The sequence below is a fragment of the Oratosquilla oratoria genome, chromosome 12 (genome assembly GCF_046742065.1).
Source record: "Oratosquilla oratoria isolate Oo_2021 chromosome 12, ASM4674206v1, whole genome shotgun sequence".
Taxonomy (NCBI): Eukaryota; Metazoa; Arthropoda; class Malacostraca; order Stomatopoda; family Squillidae; genus Oratosquilla; species Oratosquilla oratoria.
In genome coordinates this window covers 53,566,165-53,593,834 of record NC_134788.1, presented here as the reverse complement: position 1 = coordinate 53,593,834, position 27,670 = coordinate 53,566,165, and the positions used below count along the sequence as shown (strand labels likewise).

The 27,670-nt window shown below is 39.5% G+C and overlaps 1 protein-coding gene across 1 annotated transcript; it reads right to left on the bottom strand.

Annotated features, from left to right (window-relative positions):
- Positions 1-7,350: 7,350 nt before the first annotated feature.
- LOC143030769 (uncharacterized) lies at positions 7,351-24,910 on the bottom strand. Its single transcript, XM_076193978.1, has 2 exons — positions 24,693-24,910; positions 7,351-9,549 (listed from the first exon to the last, which is right to left on the bottom strand). The coding sequence occupies exon 2, from the start codon at positions 8,571-8,573 to the stop codon at positions 7,968-7,970; it is 606 nt and encodes a 201-aa protein (XP_076050093.1). The 5' UTR covers positions 8,574-9,549; positions 24,693-24,910; the 3' UTR covers positions 7,351-7,967.
- Positions 24,911-27,670: the final 2,760 nt, after the last annotated feature.

The window sequence follows — 27,670 nt, the reverse complement described above, 5'->3', positions numbered from 1 at the left end:
AAGGGTGGTAGATAGAACGTTAATGGACTATATAGTGGTGACCAGGAGTATGGTAGGAAGAGTTAAGGATGTACATGTTCTAAGGGGAGAGAGTGGGGGAATATCAGATCATTTTCTGGTGGAAGGTAAATTGAGAGTGGAGAATAGGTGGAGAAAGAGGAAAAGGGCAGAAAGTAGGGAGGTACTTAGAGTGAACTGCTTAAATGAGGAAAAAAAGGAGAATGAGTATAAGAAGTTGAGTGAGGAGTGGGAGAGAGTAAAGGACAGAGTAGAACTAGGAGTGGAGGAGGAATGGGGATGGTTCAAGGAGGGAGTTATAAGGTGTGCAAAGATGGTGTGTGGAACAAGGAGGGCAGGCAGAAATAGAAGGAAGGATAGTGAGTGGTGGGATGAGGAAGCAAAGAAGGGTGTAAAAGAGAAGAAGGCATTCATAGATTGGCTACAAATTACGACGAGAAAATCGTATGAGAGGTACAAAGTAAATAGAAAGGAAGTTAAGCATAAGATAAAGGAAGCAAAGAGGAGAGCAGATGTGAAATGGGGAAAGGGTATGACAGAGAAATTTGAAAGTAATAAAAAGATGTTTTGGAAGGAAGTTAAAAGAGGAAGAGGAGGCAAATCAAGTAGAGAAGAAAAGGTAAAAGGTGCAGATGGAGAGATGATAATGGAAGAGAAGGCAGTGAGAGGAAGGTGGGCAGAGTATTTTAGGGAGTTGCTAAATATGAAGGAGGATAAGGAGGGAAAGGTAGTTGCAGTGGGAAGCGCTAAGAAAATGAGAGTGATGAGAGAGGAAAATGGAGGAGAAATAGGGAAGGATGAAGTGAAAGCAGCTGTTAAGATGATGAGAGCAGGTAAGGCACCTGGGTTGGATGGATGCCATGCAGAATGTCTGAAGAAAGGAGGTACAGTGATGGTGGACTGGCTGGTGAGGTTATCTAATGTTTGTTTAAGAGAGGGTAGAGAGCCGGAGGACTGGAGGAGTACCTGTATAGTTCCGCTTTACAAAGGAAAGGGGGACAAGTGTGAGTGTAGTAGTTACAGAGGGATCAGCTTGTTGAATGTAGTTGGGAAGGCTTATGGGAGAGTCTTGATTGAGAGGATTAGGAGAGGAACAGAGGGAATAATTGGTGAGGAAGTGTGGTTTTAGGACAGGTAGGGGATGTGTAGATCAGATTTTTGTGGTAAGACAAATATGTGAGAAAGCTATGGGAAAAAGTAAGGATATTTTTTGGGCTTTTATAGATCTGGAAAATGCTTACAACAGGGTAGACAGGAAGGCATTGTGAGAGGTACTGCAGATATATGGGATGGGAGGAAAGCTGTTAAGAGCAGTCAAGAGTTTTTACGAGAGTAGTAGAGCTTGTGTTAGGATTAGAAATGGAGAGAGTGAATGGTTTGAGGTAAAGGTGGGACTTCGTCAGGGATGTGTTATGTCGCCCTGCCTGTTCAATCTACACATGGATGGGGTGGTGCGAGAGGTGAATGCAAGGGTAGTGGGTCAGGGGTTGGAGATGATTAAAGAAAATGGAGAAAAGTTGGAGGTGAGCCAGCTGTTGTTTGCTGATGACACTGCACTTGTAGCAGGATCAGAGGAGGGATTGAGGAAGTTAGTGACAGAGTTTGAGAAGGTGTGTGAAAGAAGGAAGCTGAAGATATATGTGGGTAAAAGGGTTGGAGATGATTAAAGAAAATGGAGAAAAGTTGGAGGTGAGCCAGCTGTTGTTTGCTGATGACACTGCACTTGTAGCAGGATCAGAGGAGGGATTGAGGAAGTTAGTGACAGAGTTTGAGAAGGTGTGTGAAAGAAGGAAGCTGAAGATATATGTGGGTAAAAGGTGATGAGATGTACAAGGGGAGAGAGTGACAGTAGGCTGGAAGTCAGCATTAAGGGTGAGAAACTGGAGGAAGTGGATAGTTTCAGATACCTGGGTGCGAATGTGATAGGAAAGGGAGGAGTGGGGGTGGAGGTAGAATGTAGATTGAGAGAAGTGAGTAAATGCCTTGGTGGATTAAAAAGTGTAATGAGAAATAGACATTTGGGAATGGATGCTAAGAGGAGGTTATATGAAGGAGTGATTGTGCCAACAGCAATGTATGGGGCAGAAACATGGAACATAAGAGAGGAAGAGAGGAGTTTGAATGTGTTTCAGATGAAATGTCTGAGAAGTATGATAGGGGTTACTAGGCTAGAGTGAGAAATAAGGAGGTGAGGAGAACAGGGGTAGAAAGGGAACTGGGAGGTAGGGTTGATGAAAGAGTATTGGGATGATTTGGACACATGGGAAGAATGAGTGAAGAAAGATAAGTAAAAGAAGTGTGGAGGGCAGAGGTGGAAGGAGTGAATATGAGGGGGCGTCCTAGGATGAGATGGATGGATGGGGTGAAAGGGGCTTTACAAATATATATATATATATATATATATATATATATATATATATATATATATATATATATATATATATACACACACACACACTGTATCTAAAGACAAAGAAATACAAAAGTCCCATGCATTTTGATGTAATTCATATCTTCAGGCAAGACACAAAAGTGGTGCAACTGATTTTATACCACTTCTGTATCTCCCCTGAATATATGAATTACAGAGAAGCCCTTGCAAATTTTGTTTCCTTTTCCTAACAGTAACCAGCATATTATTGGATCATGTGACAGTTTCATTGTTTATCTGCATATTCACCTGGGACATAAACCCACTTCAGGAATTGGTGTTTTATCTCTTGTGCCAATTCTCAGAGTGGCTTTACGTCCTGGGCCAAAACATCCACAATGATGATATTACTGCAGTAAGGAGAATTGGAACCTTTGACACAAATTGGTCAAGTGCAACTGGAAAAGCCAGACCCAAACTGGTGTCACTCCATGGGAGACTAAAGGATAAATCATTTAAAAAGCATATCGGTTAAATGAATCAGATGATAGGGTGATTGGTAAGATAAAAAAATACATAAATAGATAAGGAATGCTCACAATCAAACATCAGAAAATATTTGATTTGTTGCATTGGTAAATGGATGGAATGGGCTAAAAAACATCTACAGTAAGCTCACAAAATGTGAAATGTTAGATAAAGAATGCAGAACTCACAGCCAAAAATACAATTATAAAGAAAATATAAGAAAAACTGACCAGCAATAATAATTGCCATCCAAATCAGGTGAATAATGAAAGGCAGATTCCTGTGTTGAATAATTTTTCAGCCTATTTTCATTATGACTGCAAATAATGGAATATGCTTGGTTGAATGGAATTATGTTCATTAACTCGAGCTAATAAAAGGGACTCATTAAATCAGGATTCTACTGTAGTACAATTTGAAAGGAGACTTGATTAATTCCGGACAAATTAGGAGAATAAACTTAATTTTGAGGGAAGTCTTAGTGGACACATCCTGTCAAGGTCAATTGAGGGGAGGACACAGAGGACACAAAAGAGAGCCTACACAATTTGGATGTGATCTGGACATATAGACCACTGCTGCATGATGACAGGGTTCATGTTATATGTTCATGTTGCCATATTGGAGAACAAACCACAAGCAAGAAGGAAGTGTTGGAGAATTGTAGTTATGCTTAACTTTGTGCGATTGTATGCTGCTCAGAGCAAGGCATGGTCAAAAGAAACATTTCTATAGGATCCCCTCCATTTTAACCAACCAGGGAGAAATATGTAACAAACTCAAAGCCCCGAGACAAAGAGAATGGACCTCAACCCTGAGAAGAGTTGGAAAGAAGGAATGAAATTGCACATTGTGCTTATCTCTGGAGAAATCCTAAATTTTCAGGGAAGAACCATTTTGCCCATTTTTATCTAAATACCCATGTTCCTAGTTATCCCATATAACGACTTTGACGACGGGATAGAAAGTGATGTTAGTAAGTTTGCGGACAACACTAAAATAGGACGCCTAATTAGGTCAGGAGACGACGTAGAGATTCTGCAGGATAATCTTAAATTGTTCACATGATCGGTGAAATGGCAAATGAACTTCAATATCTCTAAGTGTAGGGTGTTAAACGTAGGGCTACACAACCCTGAAAATAGATACAACTTAGATAACACGCTTTTAGAGAAAACTGAGTGCGAGACTTTGGAGTTCTAGTGAGTCCGGACCTTAAAACTAGGAAAAAGTGCATTAGCGCCATGAATAAAGCTAACAGAGCATTAGGTTACATTGCTAGGACGGTAACGAATAGAAGTGCAGAGGTAATTATTAAACTCTTTCTAGCGATAGTTAGAACCATTCTTGACTATGCGGTACAGTTTTGGTCTCCCTCCTACAGAATTGACATCAATTCACTAGAATCAGTACAGAGAAGAATGGCCAAAATGATACATGGACACAGAAATTTGTCTTACGAAGAGAGGCTTAGGCACCTTAACTTACTACCGACGGAGGCAGTTTTTTGGTATAACATGTCCCCCAGGTCAGGCCAAGACGACCGCTCGGTCCCGCAAAAGGCCGTGTTCAAATACGATTGGCGGCATCCGCTGAAGGGGCCGGAACCGCCGGCCAATGCCGAAGAAGGCCCAGTACGCCTCAGTGCAGGTGGGGGGGGGGGAGGTATGGGTGAGGCCAAAGGACAGAAAGTGCACGTCACAATGGACGAGAGGGACAGTGACGGAGGTGAATTCACGGAACAACGTCTCTGTTGAGGGAGTGCCGCGGCATATCTTGGATGTTCGGCGTGTGGTGAGTGAAGGAGAAGACGAGGAGGAAGGCCACGGAGCGACAGCGAATGAGGAGGGGGTGTCTCGGAGACCCCACCGCGACAGGCGTCCGCCAAGGTGGCTGCAGGACTATGATGTAGAGGAAGGAGTAGACAAGGAGTAGGTTGATCTCGAGATCAAACGGGGATGTGGTGTGAGTGTGAGTGTATGTGGATAGGACGGGGACGGGCGGTTGGCACCCCCTCCCCAAGACGTCTTTGGCGTGCATATACAACATGCTTCACAGAGACTTGCTGAGTATCTTAGCCACATCAACTTTAAGTATAGTGATGGCTGGCTGCGGTGGTTTCGACGGCGCCACACCATCGTAAACAAAGCTATCACTGGGGAGCTACTTAGTGCCGACGCTAGTACTGTGGATCCGTTTATGGACAGGTTTCTTGAGTTTAGTGAAGTGGAGCATTAACGAGACTTTCAAATTTAAATCGCTGATGAAAGCGGGTTATATTGGAAGTCTCTGCCCAGTAACACCCAGGTTTCCACCGAGATAAGCAGCACTACCGGCAGGATACTTGTAAAGGACAGGCTGTCAGTTATGGCCTGTGGTAATGCTGACAGCTCCCACAGACTGAAGCCTGTTGTTGTTAGTAAGAGTGCTAAACCAAGGGCACTTAAGGAACAAATGCGCAAAGTACCTGTAGTGACTATTGTTTTTATGTGCTTTGCAACGACTGATTTTGTATTTCAAGAGTCCTTTGTGTGACAACAATGACAGAGCTGACAAAAATATTCACTATGTATGGCAGGAACGGGAGGAATGGGGGGTAAATTGTAGACTGAGAGAAGCAAGTAAATTTCTTGGAGGATTAAAAAGTGGTGCGAGAAATAGGCAACTGGGGATGGATGCAAGGAGGAGAATGTATGAAGGGGTGATTGTGTCGACGGCATTGTATGGGGGCAGAGACATGGAATTTAAGAGAGGAAAAGTTTAAATGTGTTTGAGATGGAATGTCTGAGAAGTATAGTAGGGGTTACAAGGTTGGATAGACTGAAAAACGAGGAGGAGAGCAGGAGTGGAAAAGGAGATGGCAGATATGGCTGATGAAATGTTACTGGGATGGTTCGGACACATGGAAAGAACGAGTGGTGAAAGACTAGTATAAGAGGTGTGGAAGGCAGAGGTGAGGGGAATGAACTTGAGGGGACGACCATCAAGAGGGGAATGTCTGTTGAGCAAGGAAGGTAGAAGGCAGAAAATAGGTTTGAGTGGAGAATGTGTATGGGTGATATTGTTATGCAAGGAAGAGAGGGATGGGGGGTTCTTCTGTGTGAATGATATTTTGATGCAGCCTGAAGGGATTTTTCCTCTTCTCCTTTCCTGCTTGAGGGGATGGAGAGGGGGGTTCACCAATTAAGTGAAACGGCCTTGCTGTGGATACCCTGTGTCCTGCTGCATTGCGTTTGACCCAGGGGGGCAGTTGGCAGGATGCAGGGATGACCCATCATCCATGAAGAGCTGAGATGGGATGGTTGGAAAAGGCGGAGTGAAATGGGCAGTGAATAGGTATGTGCCTCTGACTTACCTACATCCCTTATAAGGAGGAAAAAGCTTTTGGTATATATTCATCTGATTAGTGGTATGAAATGAAGTAAAAAAAAAAAAAAGATAACACTAATGACTGATTACCTTTATTTAAATTTCTAAAATCGCAAATTTGTACCGAAAAAGCAACTTGTGGCATATCCTTTTACGAAGCAAGGAAGCGTGTGATGGAAAGACTAGTCACCCCGACTAGTACCTCCGGAGCAACTTCCTATGCTTCGGCAGTAAAGAAAACCTATAGAACCATTGAAACGCAAACAGAGAGCAAGCACTCCAAGGACAAAGAACACCGCCAAAGTAACAGGCAAACTCACTCGCACCTTCCTTCCCCGGCCATCCCAGAGCCTTCCAAACGTGTGCCCACACGTACTGAAGAGGATGTAAATATGGAGATCTCCGTTTCCCAAAAACGACTTTTAAGTCCAATTACTAGCCCAGACCGTTCATCCGGGGCTAAACACACCTCTCCCACTAAGGCCAAGAAAGGAAGAAACCGAAGCAGATAAAAAAAAAAAAAAAAAAAAAAAAATCCAGTGGAATTGCCGAGGTGTTAGAAGTAAATCAAATGACTTAACAATTTTTAACTCCCTCAACAGCCCCTCAGTTATATGTCTACAAGAGACTCACCTTGACCCCAGTGTTAAGTTCAGACTTAAGAACTATACCACCTACAGGAAGGACAGGTTGGCACCTGGAGGGGGGGTCGCAATAGCAGTCAGCGACTGCCTTCCCCAAGTGGCATTACCACTGGCCACCACCTTAGAAGCAGTCGCTGTAAAAACAAAGCTACACAACATTCGTCGTTGGGGGAGGAGGGGTGTATATACCCCCAAATCTGCTGACATAGCCGCTCCGCGCAGGCACATTTTTCTCGGGCTTTGAAGCTCGAGGCGGACTCGCTCGTTGAATTGGTGGGCCAACAAGCCAATTCGCCAAGGTGGGGAGTCAAACGACTATCAGTGCAGCCACGATGAATTGAGTTGTAGCCGGGGGAAGGGGGATGGGCCCTTACATGCTGTTATTCTTGAAGAGTAGGGCTTAGTAGGAAACTCTACTGATTCTTTTTTTTTTTTTTACTAAAACAGAATTTGATACATACAAAAAAATATTGTGTCAAATATTCAGAGTTATCAGGCCATTAAGCGTATTTAATTTGAGGGAGTGAAATTTATAACATTCTTCTTGATTTAGTAAATTTGAATGATTAAGTGCTGGTGATAAATAACCATTAAACACAATACAAACCATCACATGTGACATTATGAAATTGTACACTTACATTTTAAAGGTCATTGACAGATTCTCAAGATCATATCTTTCTTTTGTTGTGAATTCATTATTATAAAATCATACAATTTATCTAGAACAATTCAATTTCATCCTGAAAGCCTTCTGTGCGCACATTTTTTCTTTTGTGTACTAGTTGTAAAACATGTGTGCACACACACGTGCATAAAACTTAGAGGGAACACTTTTCACTACACAGGTCACAATGGAATGGCTTCTCAACAGTTTTAGTAACCATGTGACATTTGAGAGACCTCATTTGTAAGAAACCTGAATTACTCAGGTCACACTGGAAAGGCTACTCTCCTGTAGGGGTCATCATGTGATATCTGAGGCAATTCTTTTGTGAGGAAGCTGCATCAAACTGTTCACATAGGAATGGCTTCTATCAAGTGTGGGTCCTTATATGCCTAGTAAGAGAACTCTTACGAAAGAAACCAGAATCGCACAGGTCACACTGAAAAGGCTTCTCTCCTGTGTGGATCCTCATATGCTGTCTGAGAGAACCCTTCTGTGAGAAAGCAGAATCACAAACGTCACACTGGAAATGTTTCTCTCCTGTGTGGATCCTCATATGCTGTCTGAGAGAACCCTTATGTGAGAAAGCAGAATCACAAACGTCACACTGGAAAGGTTTCTCTCCTGTGTGGGTCCTCATATGCTCTACAAGAGAACTTTTCCGTGAGACAGCAAAATCGCACAGGTCACACTGGAAAGGCTTCTCTCCTGTGTGGGTCCTCATATGTTTTGTGAGAGAACCCTTTTCTGAGAAAGCATAACCACACAGGTCACACTGGAAAGGCTTCTTTCCAGTGTGGGTCCTTTTATGCATTCTAAGACCACTCCTATGTGAGAAACCAGAATCACACAGGTTACAATGAAAAGGCTTCTCTCCTGTGTGGGTCCTCATATGCTGTTTGAGATAACGTTTTTGTGAGAAAGCAGAATCACAAAGGTCACACTGGAAAGGCTTCTCTCCTGTGTGGGTCCTCATATGCTGTGTGAGATGACTTTTTTGTGAGAAAGCAGAATCACAAATGTCACACTGGAAAGGCTTCTCCTGTGTGGGTCCTTATATGATTTGTGAGAGAACCTTTTTGTGAGAAAGTAGAATCACACAAGTTACACTGGAAAGGCTTCTCTCCTGTGTGGGTCCTCATATGCATTGTAAGAATACTCTTATGTGAGAAACCAGAATTGCACAGGTCACACTGAAAAGGCTTTTCTCCTGTGTGGGTCCTTATATGCTGTGTGAGATAACTTTTTCGTGAGAAAGCAGAATCACAAAAGTCACACTGGAAAGGCTTCTCTCCTGTGTGGGTCCTTATATGATTTGTGAGAGAACCCTTTTTTGAGAAAGTAGAATCACAAAGGTCACATTGGAAAGGCTTCTCTCTTATGTGGATCATTATGCGATCTTTCAGCTGATTCTTTTGTGACAAAGCTTTATTACACAGGCTATATTGGAATGGCTTCTCTCTAATGTGGGACATTATATGAAATTTGAGGTTATTCTTTCATGAGAAAACTCCATTGTACTGGTTGCACTGGATACACCTCTCCTGTGTGGGTCTTCCTATGCTGTGTGAGATTACCCCTTTCTGAGAAAGCATAATTACACACGTCACACTGGAAAGGCTTTTCTCCCGTTTGGATCCTCATATGCTTTGCAAGACTATCTTTTTTTGAGAAAGCAGAATCTCACAGCTCACAGTGGATTGACTTTCTCCTGAGTGGGTCACCACATGTTTTTAGGTGACTTTTGTGCCATTTGAGATCACCCTTTTGTGAGAAAGTAGAATCATACAGGTCACACTGGAAAGGATTCTCTCTTGTGTGGGTCATCATACAATATCTAAGATGACTTGTGATATACCTGTGCTGCAGATATCATACTGGATCCATTTTATCATACATATATGAAATCTACAGATAGCTCTTCCAAAGAAATGGTGATAGTTATCCTCATCCTGGAAAAAAAAAATGTAATTATAAGACTGACATCTAACTCTGAAATTGTCTAATAAACTAATCAGATTGTGGATGTTTTGTACACAAAACATTTCATACTCAAGTCCCTTTGTACCTAAACAGATTCTTTGTACTTCCCATCACCTGTGTAGAAACACTAACAGGGATGATGCTATGATATATTGCATTCTACCCTGTCTGGGGTATTGGCTGCATGTCATTGTGGCAAAGTACCTAATACACTGTAATCAGATTGTGGATGTTTTGTACACAAAACATTTCATACTCAAGTCCCTTTGTACCTAAACAGATTCTTTGTACTTCCCATCACCTAACATGTGTAGAAACACTAAGAGGGTGAAACACAATGGCAAAAGCCGACAAGACTGTGAGAATCAACACCGTGTGAGATCGAAACCTTTATTGGTACGACGTTTCGCTTGTTACAGCTTTTACAGTTCCTGTACTTGAAAAAGCTGTAACAAGCGAAACATCGTACCAATAAAGGTTTCGATCTCACACGGTGTTGATTCTCACACTAACAGGGTGCTATGATATATTGCATTGTACTTGTACTTTTTTAGAAATGTACTGAAATTCATCCAAAATCTACATGCATACTCACTCCATTACGATCAGAATGACTCAAATTTTGTTGTAGCTTTTTCCTCGTGTCATGAGATGTGATGGGGAATGGCCCAGCTGGCCAAAAAGGCATATTTTGTTTTAACTCAATAAAATTCCACATTTGGGCTTACAAGACCTGACTCTAAAAATGAACTACTCTAGAAAGATTTATTCAGTTCATCTCATTCATCTGACTTATAAAGTGATGCAAGTCACATCGTTTAAGATACACTGATAAGTGGTGTACCTGTTATTATTTAAGCAAAACATAATCAATAATATTGACCTGAGATATTGTAGAGGTGCTTTACATATTTTTTCTTGTCACATTCAGTAGAATACCTGTGTGGGTATCATGACATATTATTTGTCAGGTAGAAATGACTATATGTCAAATAATGGTCAATCATTGCACACCAGAAATTTTAGGGACAGACTACCCCACCTTTAATCTGTACATGCATGACATACCCACACCCCACACCTCAGAAATACAAATCTCTTCCTAAACAGATGAAATAATTACATGCACACACTGTAATACAGAGAAAGCCAAAGAAATACAACAGCCATACCTCAACACATTCAACACCTGTTTCACCACAAATAGATTCAAAATAGCCCCATCCAAATCCACAACCACACTTCTCACCAACTGGATGGCAAAAAAAGATGGAAAAAAGAGAGAGAAAAAAAAAAAAATATATATATATATATATATATATATATATATATATATATATATATATATATATATATATATATATATATATATAAATGAGTGAATAAGTAAAAATATGCAGGGAAGAAAAAAGAAATTAGGAAAAAGACAAGAGAAAAATGTAAGGATCAACCAAATATATTCTATAGATATGTGAATAGTAAATTGAATAACAAGCATGAAATAGAGAAACTACCCCAAGGGAACATGGAATACACAGAAGATATAGAAATGGCTGAGGTCATGAGTAAACATTTCAAATTGGTTTTCACTGGAAAAAAGTATGGCACTGGGAGGAAGGGTGAGAAGAGAATTCCCTCCCTATGGTGGAAATAATAGCAACACAAGCTGAAATAATGGATCAAATAACCAGCCTTGATGTCAGAAAATCACACAGCCCAGATGAAATTGCAAACTGGATACTAAAGGAGTGTAAAAAAGTGTAAAGGAGTGTAAAGGTAGGGAAAATATACAATATAATAAGTTGTTTGCTTAAGGAAGGAAAAATACCAGAAGACTGGAAAAAGGCATACCAATACATAAAGGAGGTAACAAGGAAGACCCAACAAATTACAGACTGATTTCCCTTACAAGTATTGCAACCAAAACTTGTGAAAAAGTTATCAAAAGTATATGGGCCAAACATCTAGAAGAGAATAATATACTAAACCCGAGACAGTTTGGATTCATACAGGAAAGATCATGCGCCACAAATCTGATCTGCACGTACTCAAGACTATTAGATATAATATAGGAAAGGGACAGATGGGCTGATTATGCTTTCCTAGATCTACAAAAAGCTTTTGATAAAGAGCCACATAGAAAACTGAAAAACACTGGAGGGGTACAAGGTAAACTAATGGAATGGATGGAGAATTTCCTGCATGGGAAGGGACAGATGGGCTGATTATGCTTTCCTAGATCTACAAAAAGATTTTGATAAAGTGCCACATACAAAACTGAAAAACATTGGAGGGGTACAAAGTAAACTAATGGAATGGATGGAGAACTTCCTGCATGGAAGAAAAATTATAGTGCTCAGAGGTAAAAGGTTCAACTTGGGAAGAGATGATTAGTGGAGCTCCACAGTGATCGGTACTGGTTCATAATGATTGCTATTATGTGAATGACATGGACAAGAGTGTGCACAGTTACATGAACTTCTTTGCTGATGATCCAAAATTGTTGAGAAAAGTGAGCACTGAAATAGACTGAGTCACTGCAGAGAGATCTGAACAAAATTTGGGAATGGAGTCAGAAGTGGGAAGTGGACTTCAACATCAAGAAATGTAGTATAATGGAATTTGGAAAAAGTAAAAACAGGATATCAGGACAATATAAAATTGGTGAAAAGGATGTAAAGAAAGTGGGATTTGAAAAAGACCTGGGAGTAATCATCACAAAGGACATGTCCCCTGATAAACAGATAAACAAAATTGTCGGAGAAACCTACAACTTGCTGAGGTCAATAAAAGTGGCATTTACTTACTTGGACGAAGAAATGGTGAAGAAAATACTAGTCACACTGATAAGACCATGACCAGTACCAAAAAGAATATAAGGAAAATTGAAAGAATCCAAAGAGCAACTACAAAGATGGCCCCCACACTTTCAGAACTGTCATACGAAGAGAGACTGTCAAAACTAGAGTTACCGACCCTGGAACAAAGAAGAGAAAGAGGAGACTTGTTGACCATCTATAGAATCATGAGAGGTATGGAAGTCAGATGGAGAAGACTTACTAAATTGGGATACAAGAAATATGACAGGACATGGAAAGAAACTAAAAAAAAAAGACAGTTATAGAAGAGGCCTGAAAAAGAACAGGCTTCCCCACAATGTGGTGGATGTATGGAACAAACTGGATGAAATGATAGTGTGTGTAAAAACCATACACAAATTTAAGAACAATTTAGATACTGCGAGATACAGAGGACACCATGAGCATCGTTCCCTTTCCCATAAGATACAACTAGGTAAATATACGTTTGTATATATATAACAGGTCGCCTCTTTCCCTTCTCTGCTCCAATGTTGACAGCTGTAATTTCTCCAATCTTTGTTCATATGTCAAATTTGATAGTGTGGGTGCCATCTTTGTTGCCGCTCTTTGGATTCTTTCTAATTTCTTTGTGCTTGGTGCATATTCTAGTTTCGGTCTTATCAATGTAATAATTATTTTCTTAACCATCTCTTCATCCATGTAGTCGAAGGCCCCTTTCATTGATCTTAATAAGTTGCAAGTCTCTCCAAACAGTTTACTTACATGTTTGTCAGGTGTCAAGTCACTTGAGATGATTACTCCAAGGTCCCTCTCCGAGTTTACTTTCTTTACTTCTCTGTTTCCAATCGTATATTTTCCCGAAACTCTGTTTTTGCCTCTTCCAAATTCCATTATGCTACATTTCTTGATGTTGACATTCATCTCGTATCTCTGGCTCCATTCCCATACTTTATCCAGGTCATCTTGTAGCAATCTGCAATCTTCTTCTGTTTACACTCTCTTGAGTAATTTGGCATCATCGGCAAAAATTTTTATGTAACAATTTACTCCTTTTTCCATATCATTTATGTATATGGCAAACATTAAAGGAGCCAAAACAGAGCCTTGTGGGATGCCACTTTTTACATCTTCTCATTTTGAACTTTTGTCTCTAAGTACCACTCTCATTTTTCTCCCAGTTAAGAAGTCCTTCACCCATTCCAATAGTTTACCTTGAATTCCTCCTATTTTTTCAATTTTACTTATTAATTTTTGTGAGGTACCTTGTCAAAAGCTTTCTGCAGATCCAGGAAGGCGCAGTCTGCCCATCCATCTCTTTCTTGTATTATCTCAATTAGTCTCGAGTAAAAGCAGATTAGATTTATGAGGCACGATCTTCAACTTCTAAAACCAAATTGTTTGGGGTTTATTTTTTCATTTTCTTCCTAGTGTTTGGTCCATCTGTTCCTGATAACCTTTTTGCATATTTTTGCTATTGTGCTTGTGAGGGACACCAGTCTAAAGTTTGTAGGATCTTCTCTGTTTCCTCCTTTGTATATTGATACTATGTTTGCATCTTTCCAATCTTGCAGTACCTTTTGCTCTTTTAATAAGAAGTCTATTATCTTGTGTAGTTTATCTATCAGTTCGTCTATACACTCTTTCAATATCCAATTTGCAATTTCATCTGGTCCATGCGACTTTCTGACATCTAGGCTTTAAATTTGGTCTCTTATTTCCCTCTGTGTTATTTTTATTTTCTAGTTGTTTGTTCTCCCGGGGTTGAGCTTTCAATTATAAAAACAAACCTGAAGTGTCTGATCATAACTTCTGCCATCTCTGTGTCATCTATGTACTCTTTCTCCTTCACAAAATTTTACTATATCATGCTTATCCTTTAGTTTGTCATTTACACATCTGTAAAAGAGTTTTGGTTGATCCTTACATTTCTCTATGATATCCCTTTCATATTTGCTTTTTTCTTTCCTGCGTATGTTTACATATTCATTTCTAAGTTTTTCTAAAAATATGTTTGCCATTGGGATGTTTTCCTGTCTTTTTTCCATTTTTTCCATGCTTTATCGCTCCTGGATTTAGCCTCACTATATCTTTTGTTGAACCAACATTTTATATAAATTTCTTTTTGTTTCTTTTTTGGTACATATTTGTTAACTCCCTCTTATAATTTTCTTTAAATATGTTCCATTTGTCATCTATAGTTTCCTCTTTAGAGAACCTATCCCAATTTGTGTTTTGGAAAAATTTACTTAGTTCTACAAAGTTTTGTTGTACATAAATCTTCCTTCTCTATGTTTATGATTTCTATCTATGTTTTGTTCTTTTAATTCAAACTATTATTATATGGTGGTTTTTCCAATTGGTGTTTTATACTCCATTCTGTTCACAATATCTGGTTCAGAGGTTAATGCTAGGTCTAGTTTTGATGGTTCCTCATTGTTTGTATATCTAGTATTCTCCTTAACCCATTGTGTTAGAGTGTATTCGATGGTCATATCTAGTAGCATGTTGCTCCAGAGTTCATCTCCCCCTTTCACTGTCATTTCTTCCCAAATTATGTCTTTTGCATTAAAATCGCCCATGATTACTAGGTTTCCACTCACTTTCAGCGATTCGTTTAGCACCTTTATTGTTTCTTCCAATATTTTGGAATGTTCACTATCTGGCCACGCATGGGTTTTTGGTGGTACATGCACTACTACAAATTTTCTGCTTTTCATCTTTTTGTTAGCAATTTCAGTCATAATTACTTCTGTATTTCCCTGACCTTTGATTATCTTCGTTACATTTAAACCTTTTTTGGTCAATATCATGACACCTCCTTGCTTATCAGTTGTTTTTTGCCCAGTGGTTATATAAACCATGTTTCACTATGCTTGTTAATAGCGGTCCTTCCAGTTTTGTCTCTACTATGCCCATGATGTCAGGTTTTTCTGTTTCTAGATAGTCATTCAGTTCTTTGATTCCAGAGATCATACCATTGATGTTTGTGTATGCCACTTGTATTTTCATATTTTCTTTCCTTTTTTGGTTTAGGTTTCCATTTTTTTGATATACCATTTTTTCAGTCTCAAATCCAGCACTCTTCAAATAAAAATCGTTTTTTTCTCTGTTCTCTTTTCATTTCTCACTTGCTTCAATTCTGAGCACTCTGTCCTTCTCTTTTTCCTCGTCACTCATTTCCTTTTGTATTCTCATATTTTTGAATTTCTCGCTATTTGCCAGTTTGACCACTTTTGATAATACTTCCTCTGCCATCATTTGTGTTCTTAGTTTTATTTTTAGAGGTCTTTGGTGTTTTTCTTTTGAGTATTTGCCTATCCTGTGAATCTCGTAGATTTCTTTAACAAGATTTTGATCTTCATCCTGTATTTCTTTCATAATTTCTTTGACTAGTTCCTTCTCCTCCTATTCTTTTTGGTATCTATACATATCATGCTTGTCCTGTATGCCATGGACTGCAATGCACTTGCCTTTGTCAACTGTCTCTCACCAAATTTTCCTTCTCTTTGATTACTTTTATAACGATTTTTTTTGTATTTTCTTCCATCTGCTCTTTTAATATTTTTCTAAATATTTCTTCATTTTTCTGTTCTTCTTCCATTGATTCTTTATTTCAATGAGGTCTGTTTCTATAATTGATTCTGCTACTTTACCAGTCACTACTTCCAACTCTTCATTTACCTCCTTTTTTAGTTTGTCATTTTTATTTTTATCCTCATTTTTCAGTCTGTCATTTTCTCTCTTAAGACTTTCTATTTCACTCTTTAGATCACTCAATTCTTTGATAGTTTGCTCATTGCTTTTTGGTAGTGTGATCAGTTCCTTTTGAACAGCCCGGTAGTTATATTTCAAGTCTATGATTTCTTCCATAAGTTCGCTTAATTTGCGATTTCTTAGTGCATTGTTATACCTACTTTCTCTATATATATCAAAACTTCTTCCTATTTTGCTTGCATTTCTTTGAAAACCTGAAAATACATTGTTTTCCCACCTTGTGTTTTTCTTTGGAGTATCCAAAACGCAGTGGTGCTTGGGTATCACACCTCTTGGGCTCTCAACTATACTCACTTCCAATCCTCTCTTCGTAGATTCCTTTGTTTTTTTTCTTCACTGTGTTTGTGTGTGTGTGTGTGTGTATTTACCTAGTATTTTATGGGACGAGAGCTATGCTCATAGTGACCCATTCTTGTATCTCTCTGCATCCAGCTTGTTCTTAAAATTTTGTATAGTTTTGGCACTCACTGTTTCCTCATTCAGTTTGTTCCAGACATCAATCACTCTGTGTGGGAAGCTATTCTTTTTCAAATCTCTTCTGTAACTGTCCATCTTTAGCTTCTCATGTCCTCTTGTTTCTCTTCTGTCCCATTTCAATAAGTCATCTCTATCAAGAACTTTCATCGTTTTCATAATTCTGTAAATATCAAACCACCTCTTTCTCTTCTCTGTTCCAGTAGTAATAGAGGTGGGTTATCCAATCTTTGTCTGTATGTCAAATTTGTGTGTGTGTGTGTGTGTGTATTTACCTAGTGTGTGTGTGTGTGTGTGTGTATTTACCTAGTGTGTGTGTGTGTGTGTGTGTGTGTGTGTGTATTTACCTAGTTGTATTTACCTAGTTGTAATATACGGGAGGGGAGCTATGCTCGTGGTGACCCGTCTTTGTATCTCTCCGCATCAAGTTTTATCTTAAAATCTTGTATAGTGTTAGCACATACTGTTTTCTTGTCTAATTTGTTCCATGTATTTATTGCTCTGTGTGGGAAACTGTTCCTTTTCAAGTTTCTTGTATAACTATCCCTTTTCAATTTTTTTCCGTGTCCTCTTGTTTTACCGTTGTCCCACATTAATAGGTCATTCCTGTCTAAAACTTCCATTCCTTTCATTATTCTGTAAATAGTTAGCAAATCTCCTCTTTCTCTTCTTTGTTCCAGAGTTGGTAGGTTCAATTTGGATAGTCTTTGCTCATATGTTAGTTCGGCGAGTGTTGGTGCTAGTTTTGTTGTCGCTCTTTGTAATCTTTCCAGTTTCTTAATATTCTTTTTGGTACTGGGTGTCCAAAGTGATGCTGCATACTCAAGTTTTGGTCTTATTAGTGTAGTATTTTCCTTATCATTTCTTCCTCCATATAGGTAAATGCCACTTTGATTGCTCTCAATAAGTTGTAGGTTTCTCTGAACATCTTGTTTATATGCTTATCTGGTTTCATGTCCTTTCCAATCATCACTCCAAGATCTTTTTCATAGTTTGTTTTATTCATTTTTTCTTCCCCAATTCTGTAATCTTTTGATATTCTATTTTTGCTCTTTCCAAATTCCATTATGCTGCATTTCTTAATATTGAATTTTACTTCCCATTTTTGAGTCCAATTCCATATTGTGTCCAGATCTTGTTGCAATGAGTTGCAGTCCTCTTCCTTTTTACCTTCTGTGTGTGTGTGTGTGTGTATTTACCTAGTTGTATTTTACGGGAAGGGGAGCTATGCTCGTGGGGTCCCGTCTTCATATCTCATTTTATCTAAACTATTTTTAAATTCATGTATTGTTTTTGCACACACCACTTTCTCATCTAACTTGTTCCAACTGTCTATTGCTCTGTGAGGAAAGCTGTTCTTTTTAAAATCTCTTCTATAGCTGTCTTTTTTTATTTTCTTTCCGTGTCCTCTTGTATTTCTGTCATCCCATTTTATCAGATTCTCTCTATCAGTAATTTCTATGCCTTTCATGATTCTGTAAATAGCTATCAAATCTCCTCTCTCTCTTCTTTGCTCTAGTGTCTGTAGTTTAAGTTTTTGTAGTCTCTCTTCATATGATAGTTTTGAGAGTGTTGGTGCCAGTTTTGTAATTGCTCTTTGTATTCTTTCAAGTTTTTTTATACATTTTTTTGTACTTGGTGACCATATCGTTGCTGCATATTCCAATCTTGGTCTTATCAGGGTGATTAGGATTTTCCTCACCATTTCTTCATCCAGGTATGTAAATGCCACTTTGATTGTTCTTATTAAATTATAAGTTTCTCCAAAAATCTTATTTATATGTTTCTCAGGTGACATATTATTCATAACAATGACTCCCAGGTCCTTCTCATTTTCTACTTTTTTTATTCCTTCTTCTCCCAAATTATATGATCCTGCTATTCTGTTTTTGCTTTTTCCAAATTCCATTATACTACACTTTTTTGTATTGAACTCCATCTCCCACTTCCTACTCCATTCTTGTACTTTATTTAGATCCCTCTGTAGTGATTCACAATCTTCTTCAGTTTTCACTCTTTTCAGTAGTTTTGCATCATCTGCAAAGAAGCTCATATAGCTTTCAATTCCTTCATCCATATCATTAATATATATAGCAAACATTATTGGGGCCAGAACTGTTCCCTGTGGGACACCGCTTATTACTTCATTCCATTTTGAGTGCTGATCTCTTATCACTACTCTCATTTTTCTTTCTTGCAAAAAGTCTTCCATCCAATTTAGCAATTTACCTTGTATTCCTCCTTCATATTCTAATTTCTTAAGCAACTTCTTATGTGGTACTTTGTCAAAAGCTTTTTTTAGGTCTAGAAATGCACAATCAGCCCATCCATCTCTTTCTTGTATTATATCTATTAGCCTTGAATAGAAACATATTAAATTGGTGACGCATGACCGTCCTTGTCTGAATCCAAATTGCCTTGGATTTAGTACGTTGTTTTTTTCCAAGTATTTTACCCATCTACTTTTGATAATTCTTTCACAAATTTTTGCTATTGTACTTGTTAGAGAGACTGGTCTATAATTGGTAGGTTCTTCTTTATTTCCTCCTTTATATATAGGTACTATATTTGCTTTTTTCCAATCTTCTGGAACTTTTCCTTCTTTTAAGGAACTGCTTATTATGCTATGTATTTTGTCTGCCAGTTCATTCCTGCATTCTTTCAGAATCCAGTTTGCTATTTCATCTGGCCCATGCGATTTTCTGACATCAAAATTACCCAAGTGTGTCAATATTTCATTCTTTGTTACTTCTATTTCTTCCATAGGGGGGACTTTTTCTTTCCACTCAATCTCTTCAGGTTGTATATTTTCCCTTGTAAACACTGATTTAAAATGTTTGTTCATAATTTCTGCCATTTCCATTTCCTCAGTGTATTCAACTCCTCCTTGTCTCAATTTCTCCAAGTCTTGTTTGTTTTTCAGTTTATTGTTTACAAATCTGTAGAATAGTTTTGGTTGATCTTTACACTTATCTATAACATCTTTTTCATATTTTCTTTTTTTTCTCTCTGCACTTTTGTACATATTCATTTCTATAACCAGTATATATTTTCCATTTTTCAGGTCTTCTGTCTTTTTTCCATCTGGTCCAGGCTTTGTCTCTTTTGTCTTTTAACTCCCTACAACTTTTGTTGTACCAGCATTTTACATATTCTTTTTCTTGTTTTTGTCTTGGGACATACTTTTCCACTCCTTTTTTGTAAATTTTTGTCAAAATATTCCATTTCTCTTCCACTGATGTTTCTTCTTTGTATATTTCTTCCCAGTTTTCTTGTTGGAAGAATTCTCTTATTTTATCAAAGTTTGTTTTTTCATACATCATTCTTCCTTTTCTATATTGTTCATTTCTTTTCATATATTTTTCTTCATTAAGTTCCAGTTCAATCAATATGTGGTCACTTTTACCTATTGGTGTTTTATATTCAATCTTGTCCACTATTCTAGGTTCAGATGTAATTATTAAGTCTAGCCTCGATGGTTCTTCTTCATTTCTATACCTAGTGTTCTCTTGTATCCATTGTGTCATTGAATGGTCAGTAATCATCTCAAGTAGAGCATTTCCCCATGAGTCATCACCACTCTTTACTGTCATTTCTTCCCAGCAGATTTCTTTGCAATTAAAGTCGCCCATCATAACTATTCTTCCTCCGTCTTCCATTATTTTAGTTAATGCTATCTTTGTGTCCTCTAACATACTTTTATATTCACTCTCCTCCCATGAGGCTGTTTTCGGAGGCACATAATTGATCACAAATTTTCTGCTCTTCTTATCTCTGTCTTCCACTTCTATCATAATCATCTCTACTGTATTCTTTCCATATATGACACCTTTCACGTTTATATCCTTCTTAGTCAGGAACATAACTCCACCCCCTTGCTTTTTCTCTCTGTTTCTAATCCAATAATTGTATGCATCATGTCCTACACTGTTGGGTGGTAGTGGGCCTTTTAATTTTGTTTCTACAATTCCCATTATGTCCGGTTCTTTTTCTTTCAAATAATCATTCAGCTCATTCAATCCTGTTATTAATCCATCTATATTTGTGTAAGACACTCTTAGTGTTCTGCCACTTCCATTGTGTTCTCTGTTTCCCTTATGTTTTTCTTTTGTATGTCGAACTTCCTTAGCTTCATGTTCACTACTCTCCAATAGAATCTCTCTTTCTCTGACTCCGTTCTGTTCTCGTTTTTTGTCTTAGCTTCCAGTCTTTTCTGCTTTTCTTCCTCTCTTTCCTCTTTATTCATTTCTCTTTTTATCCATATCTTTTTGTGTTGTTCACTTGTTGCTAGTTTCCTTGTTTTGGATAAGATATTCTCTGCCGTTGTTTGTGACTTGAATTTAATCTTAATTGGTCTGGTCTTGTCTGTGCTATACTTTCCGAGTCTAAATTTCTCTTCGATTTGTTTCATAATTCCTGGTTCATCTTCCTGAACTGATTCTAGTAATTGGCTTACTTTTTCATTTTCCTCTTTGATTCTTGTGGTTCTATCTGTGTTGTGTTTCTCTTCCATTCCTAATATAATTATACATTTCTTCTTGTCTGCTAAATCCCTTACTATATTCTCCTTTTGTCTCATCACTTTAATAACTGAGTCTTCAGTATGTTCTTTCAATTGCTGTTTGACTATGTCAGTGAAAGAAATCTTATTTCCTTCTTGGGTTTGCTTCCAATTTTTACTTTCTTTAGCTATTGTTTCTCTGTTTTCTTTACTATTCTTCTTCAATTCCTCATTCTCCCCCTTTACCTCTCTTAACTGTCTTTTTAGTTCTTCTATTTCATCAGTTAAGTTTTTATTCGCCTTTTCCAGTTCTTCCAATCTTTCAACCCTTTTTAAAATGGTGTTCATATGACCTAACCTACTCTCCAAGTCCTCGATCACCTTATCAACCTTCTTCTCTAGTCTTGTCAGTCGGGGGGGGGTTTGTGTCCCCCCCACTCTCTTTAAATCCCTTGAAAATATTCTTATCACTTTCTGCTATATTGCTCCTATCTATACCTCTAATCTTCACATTCCTATTAGACATGTTATCATCCAACTCGTCTTGGGGTCTTTTGTCTACCCGGCGGCCCGTCAGGGCCATTTCCTCCACCTCCTCATTACCTTCCATTTCCCCAGCAATCCCTCCCCCTCTCCTCTTTTCTTACTTTCTCACTACCTCACGAGCAATTCCCCCCCCCCTGCAAATACAAAAAGGCACTTCTCTTTGCGTTGGTATCCACAATCTGCACTTTTCTTCAGAGCGTTCTTCAAGCCGTCCGTTCGTTGAAAGTGTGTGTGTGTGTGTGTGTGTGTGTGTGTGTGTGTGTGTGTGTGTGTGTGTGTGTGTTTGTATGTGTGTGTATATATATATATGTATTATATATATATATATAATATACATATATATGTATATATAGATATATATACTGTATACATATGTATATATAGATATATATACTGTATATATATGTATATATATATACATATATATATATATATACACATATATATATGTATATATACACACACACACTGTATCTAAAGACAAAGAAATAAAAAAGTCCCATGCACTTCCATGTAATTCATATCTTCAGGCAAGACACATAAGTGATGCAAGTGATTTTATACCACTTCTGTATCTCCCCTGAATATATGAATTACAGAAAAGCCCTTGCAAATTTTGTTTCCTTTTCCTAGCAGTAACCAGCATATTATTGGATCATGTGACAGTTTCATTGTTTATCTGCATATTCACCTGGGACATAAACCCACTTCAGGAATTGGTGTTTTATATCTTGTGCCAATTCTCAGAGTGGGTTTATGTCCTGGGCCAAAACATCCACAATGATGATATTACTGCAGTAAAGAGAATTGGAACCTTTGACATATATTGGTCAAGTGAAACTGGAGATCCAGACCCATACTGGTGTCACTCCATGGAAGACTATAGGAAGAAATCATTAAAAAAGCATATCAGTTAAAGGAATCAGATGATAGGGTTGGTAAGATAAAAAAAAATAATAATAATAAGGAATGTTCACAATCAAACATCAGGAAATATTTGTTTTGTAGCATTGGTAAATGGATGGAATGGGCTAAAAAATATCTACAATAAGCTCACAAAATGTGAAATGCTTTGAGGAAATGTTACATAAAGAATGCAGAACTCACAGCCAGAAATATAATTATAAAGAAAATATAAGAAAAACTGACCCATATTAATAGTTGCCAACCAAATCAGGTGAATAATGAAAGGTGGATTCACATGCTGAATAAATTTTCAGCCTATTTCCAGTATGACTGCAAATAATGGAATATGCTTGGGTGAATGGAATTATTTTCATTAACTCATGTTAATGAGAGGGACTCATTAAATCAGGATTCTACTGTAGTACAATTTGAAAGGAGACTTGATCAATTCTGGGCAAATTAGGAGACTAAATTTAATTTTGAGGGAAGTCTTAGTGGACACATCTGGTCAAGGTCAATTGAGGGGTGGACACAGAGGACACAAAACAGAGGCCTGACCTACACAATTTGGAAGTGATCTGGACATATAGACCATTGCTGCACGATGTCGAGGTTCATGTGATGTGCCTATGCCGCCATATTGGAGAAAAAACCACAAGCGAGAAGGAATTGTTGGAGAATTGTAGTTATGGTTAACTTTGTGCAATCATATGCTGCTCAGAGCAAGGCATGGTCAAAAGAAACATTTCTATAGGATCCCCTCCATTTCAACCAACCAGGGAGAAAGATGTAACAAACTCAAATCCCCGAGACAAAGAGAATGGATCTCAACCCTGAGAAGAGATGGAAAGAAAGAATGAAATTGCAGGTATCATCTCTGGGGAAATCCTAAATTTTCAGGGAAGAACCATTTTGCCCATTTTTATCTAAATACCCATGTTCCTGGTTATCCCAATGTAAGGTTGATACATCAGGAATGAACCCCTTCAACATGGCTGCAATTTACATTTCTATAACAGATGGGGCACCCCTATGTATGGAGCAATGGTTGTCAGGCCCCCATACATATTTTGCAGGTCATAAAATAGAGAACAGTTCAAGATAAAATATGTAAACTTGCTTTACTTCTGATTTTTTTTTTTTTCCACTAGTACAAAGATGGGAAGCTGCATACAAACCTCAATATCTCTTCACTGCTAGGTTTTGGTTGGGTTAGGTCATAGAATGTGCTGTACAAGGTGAATGCATACAAAGGGCCAACAGCTAATCAAATAAGGCACATTTTTACTTAAGGTATGCAACTACTCCAGATTACTGCAGGAATTACAATTTAGAATCTGTGTTTTGGGATGCTACATATCTCTAAAACTTATATTCTTTGGATTGGTAATAATAATATATATTACATTAATATATAATTTACAAAACTATTGTTTAATTTTCCATTACTATATCACGTAGGTATCCACTTCTGAAAATTATCCCAAAAAGCTGTATCCCAACCGGAGTGGACGGTTTAGTTAGGTTAGGTATCAGTTGGATTGGTAATTGAATATCTGCTGTCCTGGAATTACTCTCAACCAGGCCTAACACTTGACCAGAAAAAGGACACTCATATAATTAAATGAAATTGTCCATTGACGGGTAGAAAAATTTAATAATCTCGTATTCTTTGAAAGACTAGAAATATAAACAAAGTAACAAACTCAAAGTCTATTCTGACCTACGAATGCCATTTGAGGACCTGCATTTTTTTTATGGGGGGGGGGTGGTGGATTAGAACAACTACTCACTGCCAAAGTGTGTAATCAAACTGGTGAATAATTGGGTTGAGATAAACAGTCTCCTCCCAGTCAATATTTAGATCAACAATTGGCCGTTCGTGGCCGTTCGTACGGCAAACTATCAAAGATCTTTTGTCTCGGAGGGAATATGCCTCTTGACATTTAAAAGTTAATTTTTCAGTCTTACTTAAGACTTATGCTGATTTATTCTGGTTGATGTCAGCTAAACAAAGAATTCAACGAACGACGAAGCTTTGTTACCTGATATTTTGAAATATATTACTATCCTTGCAATGACCACTTACCTGATCTGGTACTCACTCATACTGTTTTGGTACCTTTTACTTTTAGTACTCTTCTGTAGTTCCTGATGCATATACAATGTTCCTTTAATATGATGGTGCTCGAATTTTGGTCTCAATCCTATATGTTACGAACATTTTGTATTATTCACAAACCGATGATAATGTTTATGTGTACTGATTGGTATTACTCATGACTGTTCTGGTCCCCTCCTACGAATGTTGTCTGTGTAGTGGACTAGCAAGGTAAGATCAGCCGCTCGCGTGGGATCGATTTTTGTGGGAGGGGAAGAATGTCTGTAAGAAAATGAAAAGACAGTAGTGTCTAAAAGAGGGCTTCTGCCACCGGGCGATTAGGGATATTCATTTCCTGGTGTCGTGGCTTTGGAGGTATGGGGGACAGGAGACTCGGGGTTGGAGACTGGGATTGATATGTGTAAAATAAGTCTAGTGATGACCAGTGGCGGCGCCAGGAGGGGGGGGGGAGGGAAGGGGGGTTTTAGCCCCCCTCCCCCCCAAAAGTGGCCAGCCCCCCCCCCCCAACTGAAATGAGCAAATTGAAAATTTTAAAAACTCATTGAAATAATTTTAAGTGGAATTTTTAATTGCCAGGGCTAAAGATTTGTCAGCCATCAGTGCTAGCCCAACCATTAACCCCCTCCCCTTCTGAAATGAGGATAATATATGTGTATTATCATATTACTATTAGCCACCCCAAAAATTTGCTCAGCCCCCCCCCCCTTAGCCTCCCCAACTAAAAATTCCTGGCGCCGCCGCTGGTGATGACCACAATGGAAAAAAACACATGGTTTTTTTGTGTTATCTTCAGTAACTGTAATTGTAATTTCGAACTATGTGTTTTCCTTTAATCTTTATTTGATGTATTTATTGGCAAATAAAAATTTATATTATTATTACTATTACTATTATTATTATTATTATTATTATTATTATCATTATCATTATTATCATAATTGTTATTATTGCTATTTTTATTATTTTGATTGTGAGTGTATGTGGCGCGGACGGGGACGGGCGGTTGGCACCCCCTCCCCAAGACGTCTTTGGCGTGCATATACAACATGTTTCACAGAGACTTGCTGAGTATCTTAGCCACACCAACTTCAAGTATAGTGATGGCTGGCTGCGGTGGTTTCGACGGCGCCACGCCATTGTAAACAAAGCTATTGTAGTGACGCAGCCACAGGCGGTCACACACTTCCCATAGTTGGCAAGAGGTGAATATGAGCTAGCCAATCAGGAGCCAGCAAATGGTTCTCGAGCGGCTAGCGACCTCTCTTGCCAACTAAGCTGAGCCGCGAGCGACCCTTAAATAGGGCAGCGGCGGCCAGTCAGGGCAGAATAGTAGGGGAACCCACAGCGCCATCTCCAACTCCTGCCCGGAAAGGAGAAAGGCGGCTGACACAGCGCAGCCTGCTCAACCGGTGGCCAGGTCAGCTCCCAACACAGTCCCCAACCTGCGCAACCCTCTAATCCTCGTCCTAAAACCAAAAACCCCTCCTCCTCCTCCTCCTACACCTCCTCCTCCACCCCCTCCCCCTCCTCCTCCACCCCCTCCCCCTCCTCCTCCACCCCCTCCCCCTCCTCCTCCTCCACCCCCTCCCCCTCCTCCTCCTCCACCCCCTCCTCCCCATCCCAAGGCAAAATCCCTCAACCCCCCACCCCCAAACCCAGAACCCACCCCTGCCGCCCCTGACCAGGAGCCTTCTTGCGCCCCCAAGGAGCAGCGGACGCAGAGGACGAAGTCCAAGCGTTCTCGCCAGGATGCGAGCAGGCCCTCCACCTGTACCGAAGTCCCTAACATGGTTGCATCAATTATCGGCAGCACCCTGGAAAGGGAGGCAGCTGGTAATCTCCAGTGTCCGTCTGGAGACGAAAGGTGCAACCAGGCGAGGGATGCTCAAGTACTTGCTCTGAGTATTGTCTATTCGGCAATGCTCATGTCCAAGAGCAAGGAGCAGGTGCAGGAAGTGCTGTCCACAGCACTCACTCACCTGGGCTTACCTGCCTTCCCCATTCTACCTCACGTCCTAGAGGCTATTCCCTTTGGTCCCAACAACCCATCCTATCCTCACCCAGCCCCTACCCCTCCCACCACCGCTCCCTCTGTTTCCACACCCCCTCCCTCTGACTCCTCCTCCTCCTCCACCTCCTCCACCTCCTCCACCTCCTCCACCTCCTCCTCCTCCTCCACCACCTGCCCCAAGAAGGCTGCGCAAGAACCTAAACCTAACCCCAGGCTATCACGCCCCAAGTCCAGGGCATCCAGACATGAATCCTACCAACGTAGCAACCGCTCACGCTCCCCAATCCTAAGTCCCCGCTCCTCCTCGTCAGGGGCAAACAAATCCTCCTCCGGGCTCCCGCGCCGTGTGGCCATACCACGAGCCAGCTCGACTGGGAGGCCTAAGTTGAACCTGACGACACTCACAAAGGAGACGCTGCGGGACATAATCCCTTTCACCAGCACTATTCCAGACACTGTCCAGTCTAGCGATAGTGCATCCTCCTCCTCCTCCTCCTCCTCCGACAGCGAAGTGCTTACCCTCCAAGCCCCTAAGGCTAACTAAGCTTCCTCTTAAAACTCCCTCCAGCTAGTAGGACTCACTAAAGACAACTATTCCTATGGATAGATTGGATTTACGTGTGTTCTACCAGAACGTCCGTCACTGGGCCCCACAAAGGACCAGCACCTTGTTAGAGATTGCCAGACACGGTCCTGATGTCATTTGTTTGACTTCGATGGGTGATCCAGCCCCCGACTCTCTTCCCAAGATTCAAGGCTTCAACACTTGGAGTCGGGGTCTTGCTTTGCACTCGGGCGTCTGTATTTTGGCCAGGAAGTCCCTTCAGGCAACTATACTTGATCAATTTCATTATGAGCAGATGCTCGCGATCAAGTTAAGCACCACTCGCGGTCCCATCCTCCTCTGTACCCTCTACCGCCCTCCCCGTATCCC

Bases quoted from the DNA above. Each gene is read 5' to 3' on its own strand.
- LOC143030769 (XM_076193978.1), bottom strand. From the start codon at position 8,573: ATGAGGACCCACACAGGAGAGAAGCCTTTCCAGTGTGACCTTTGTGAT.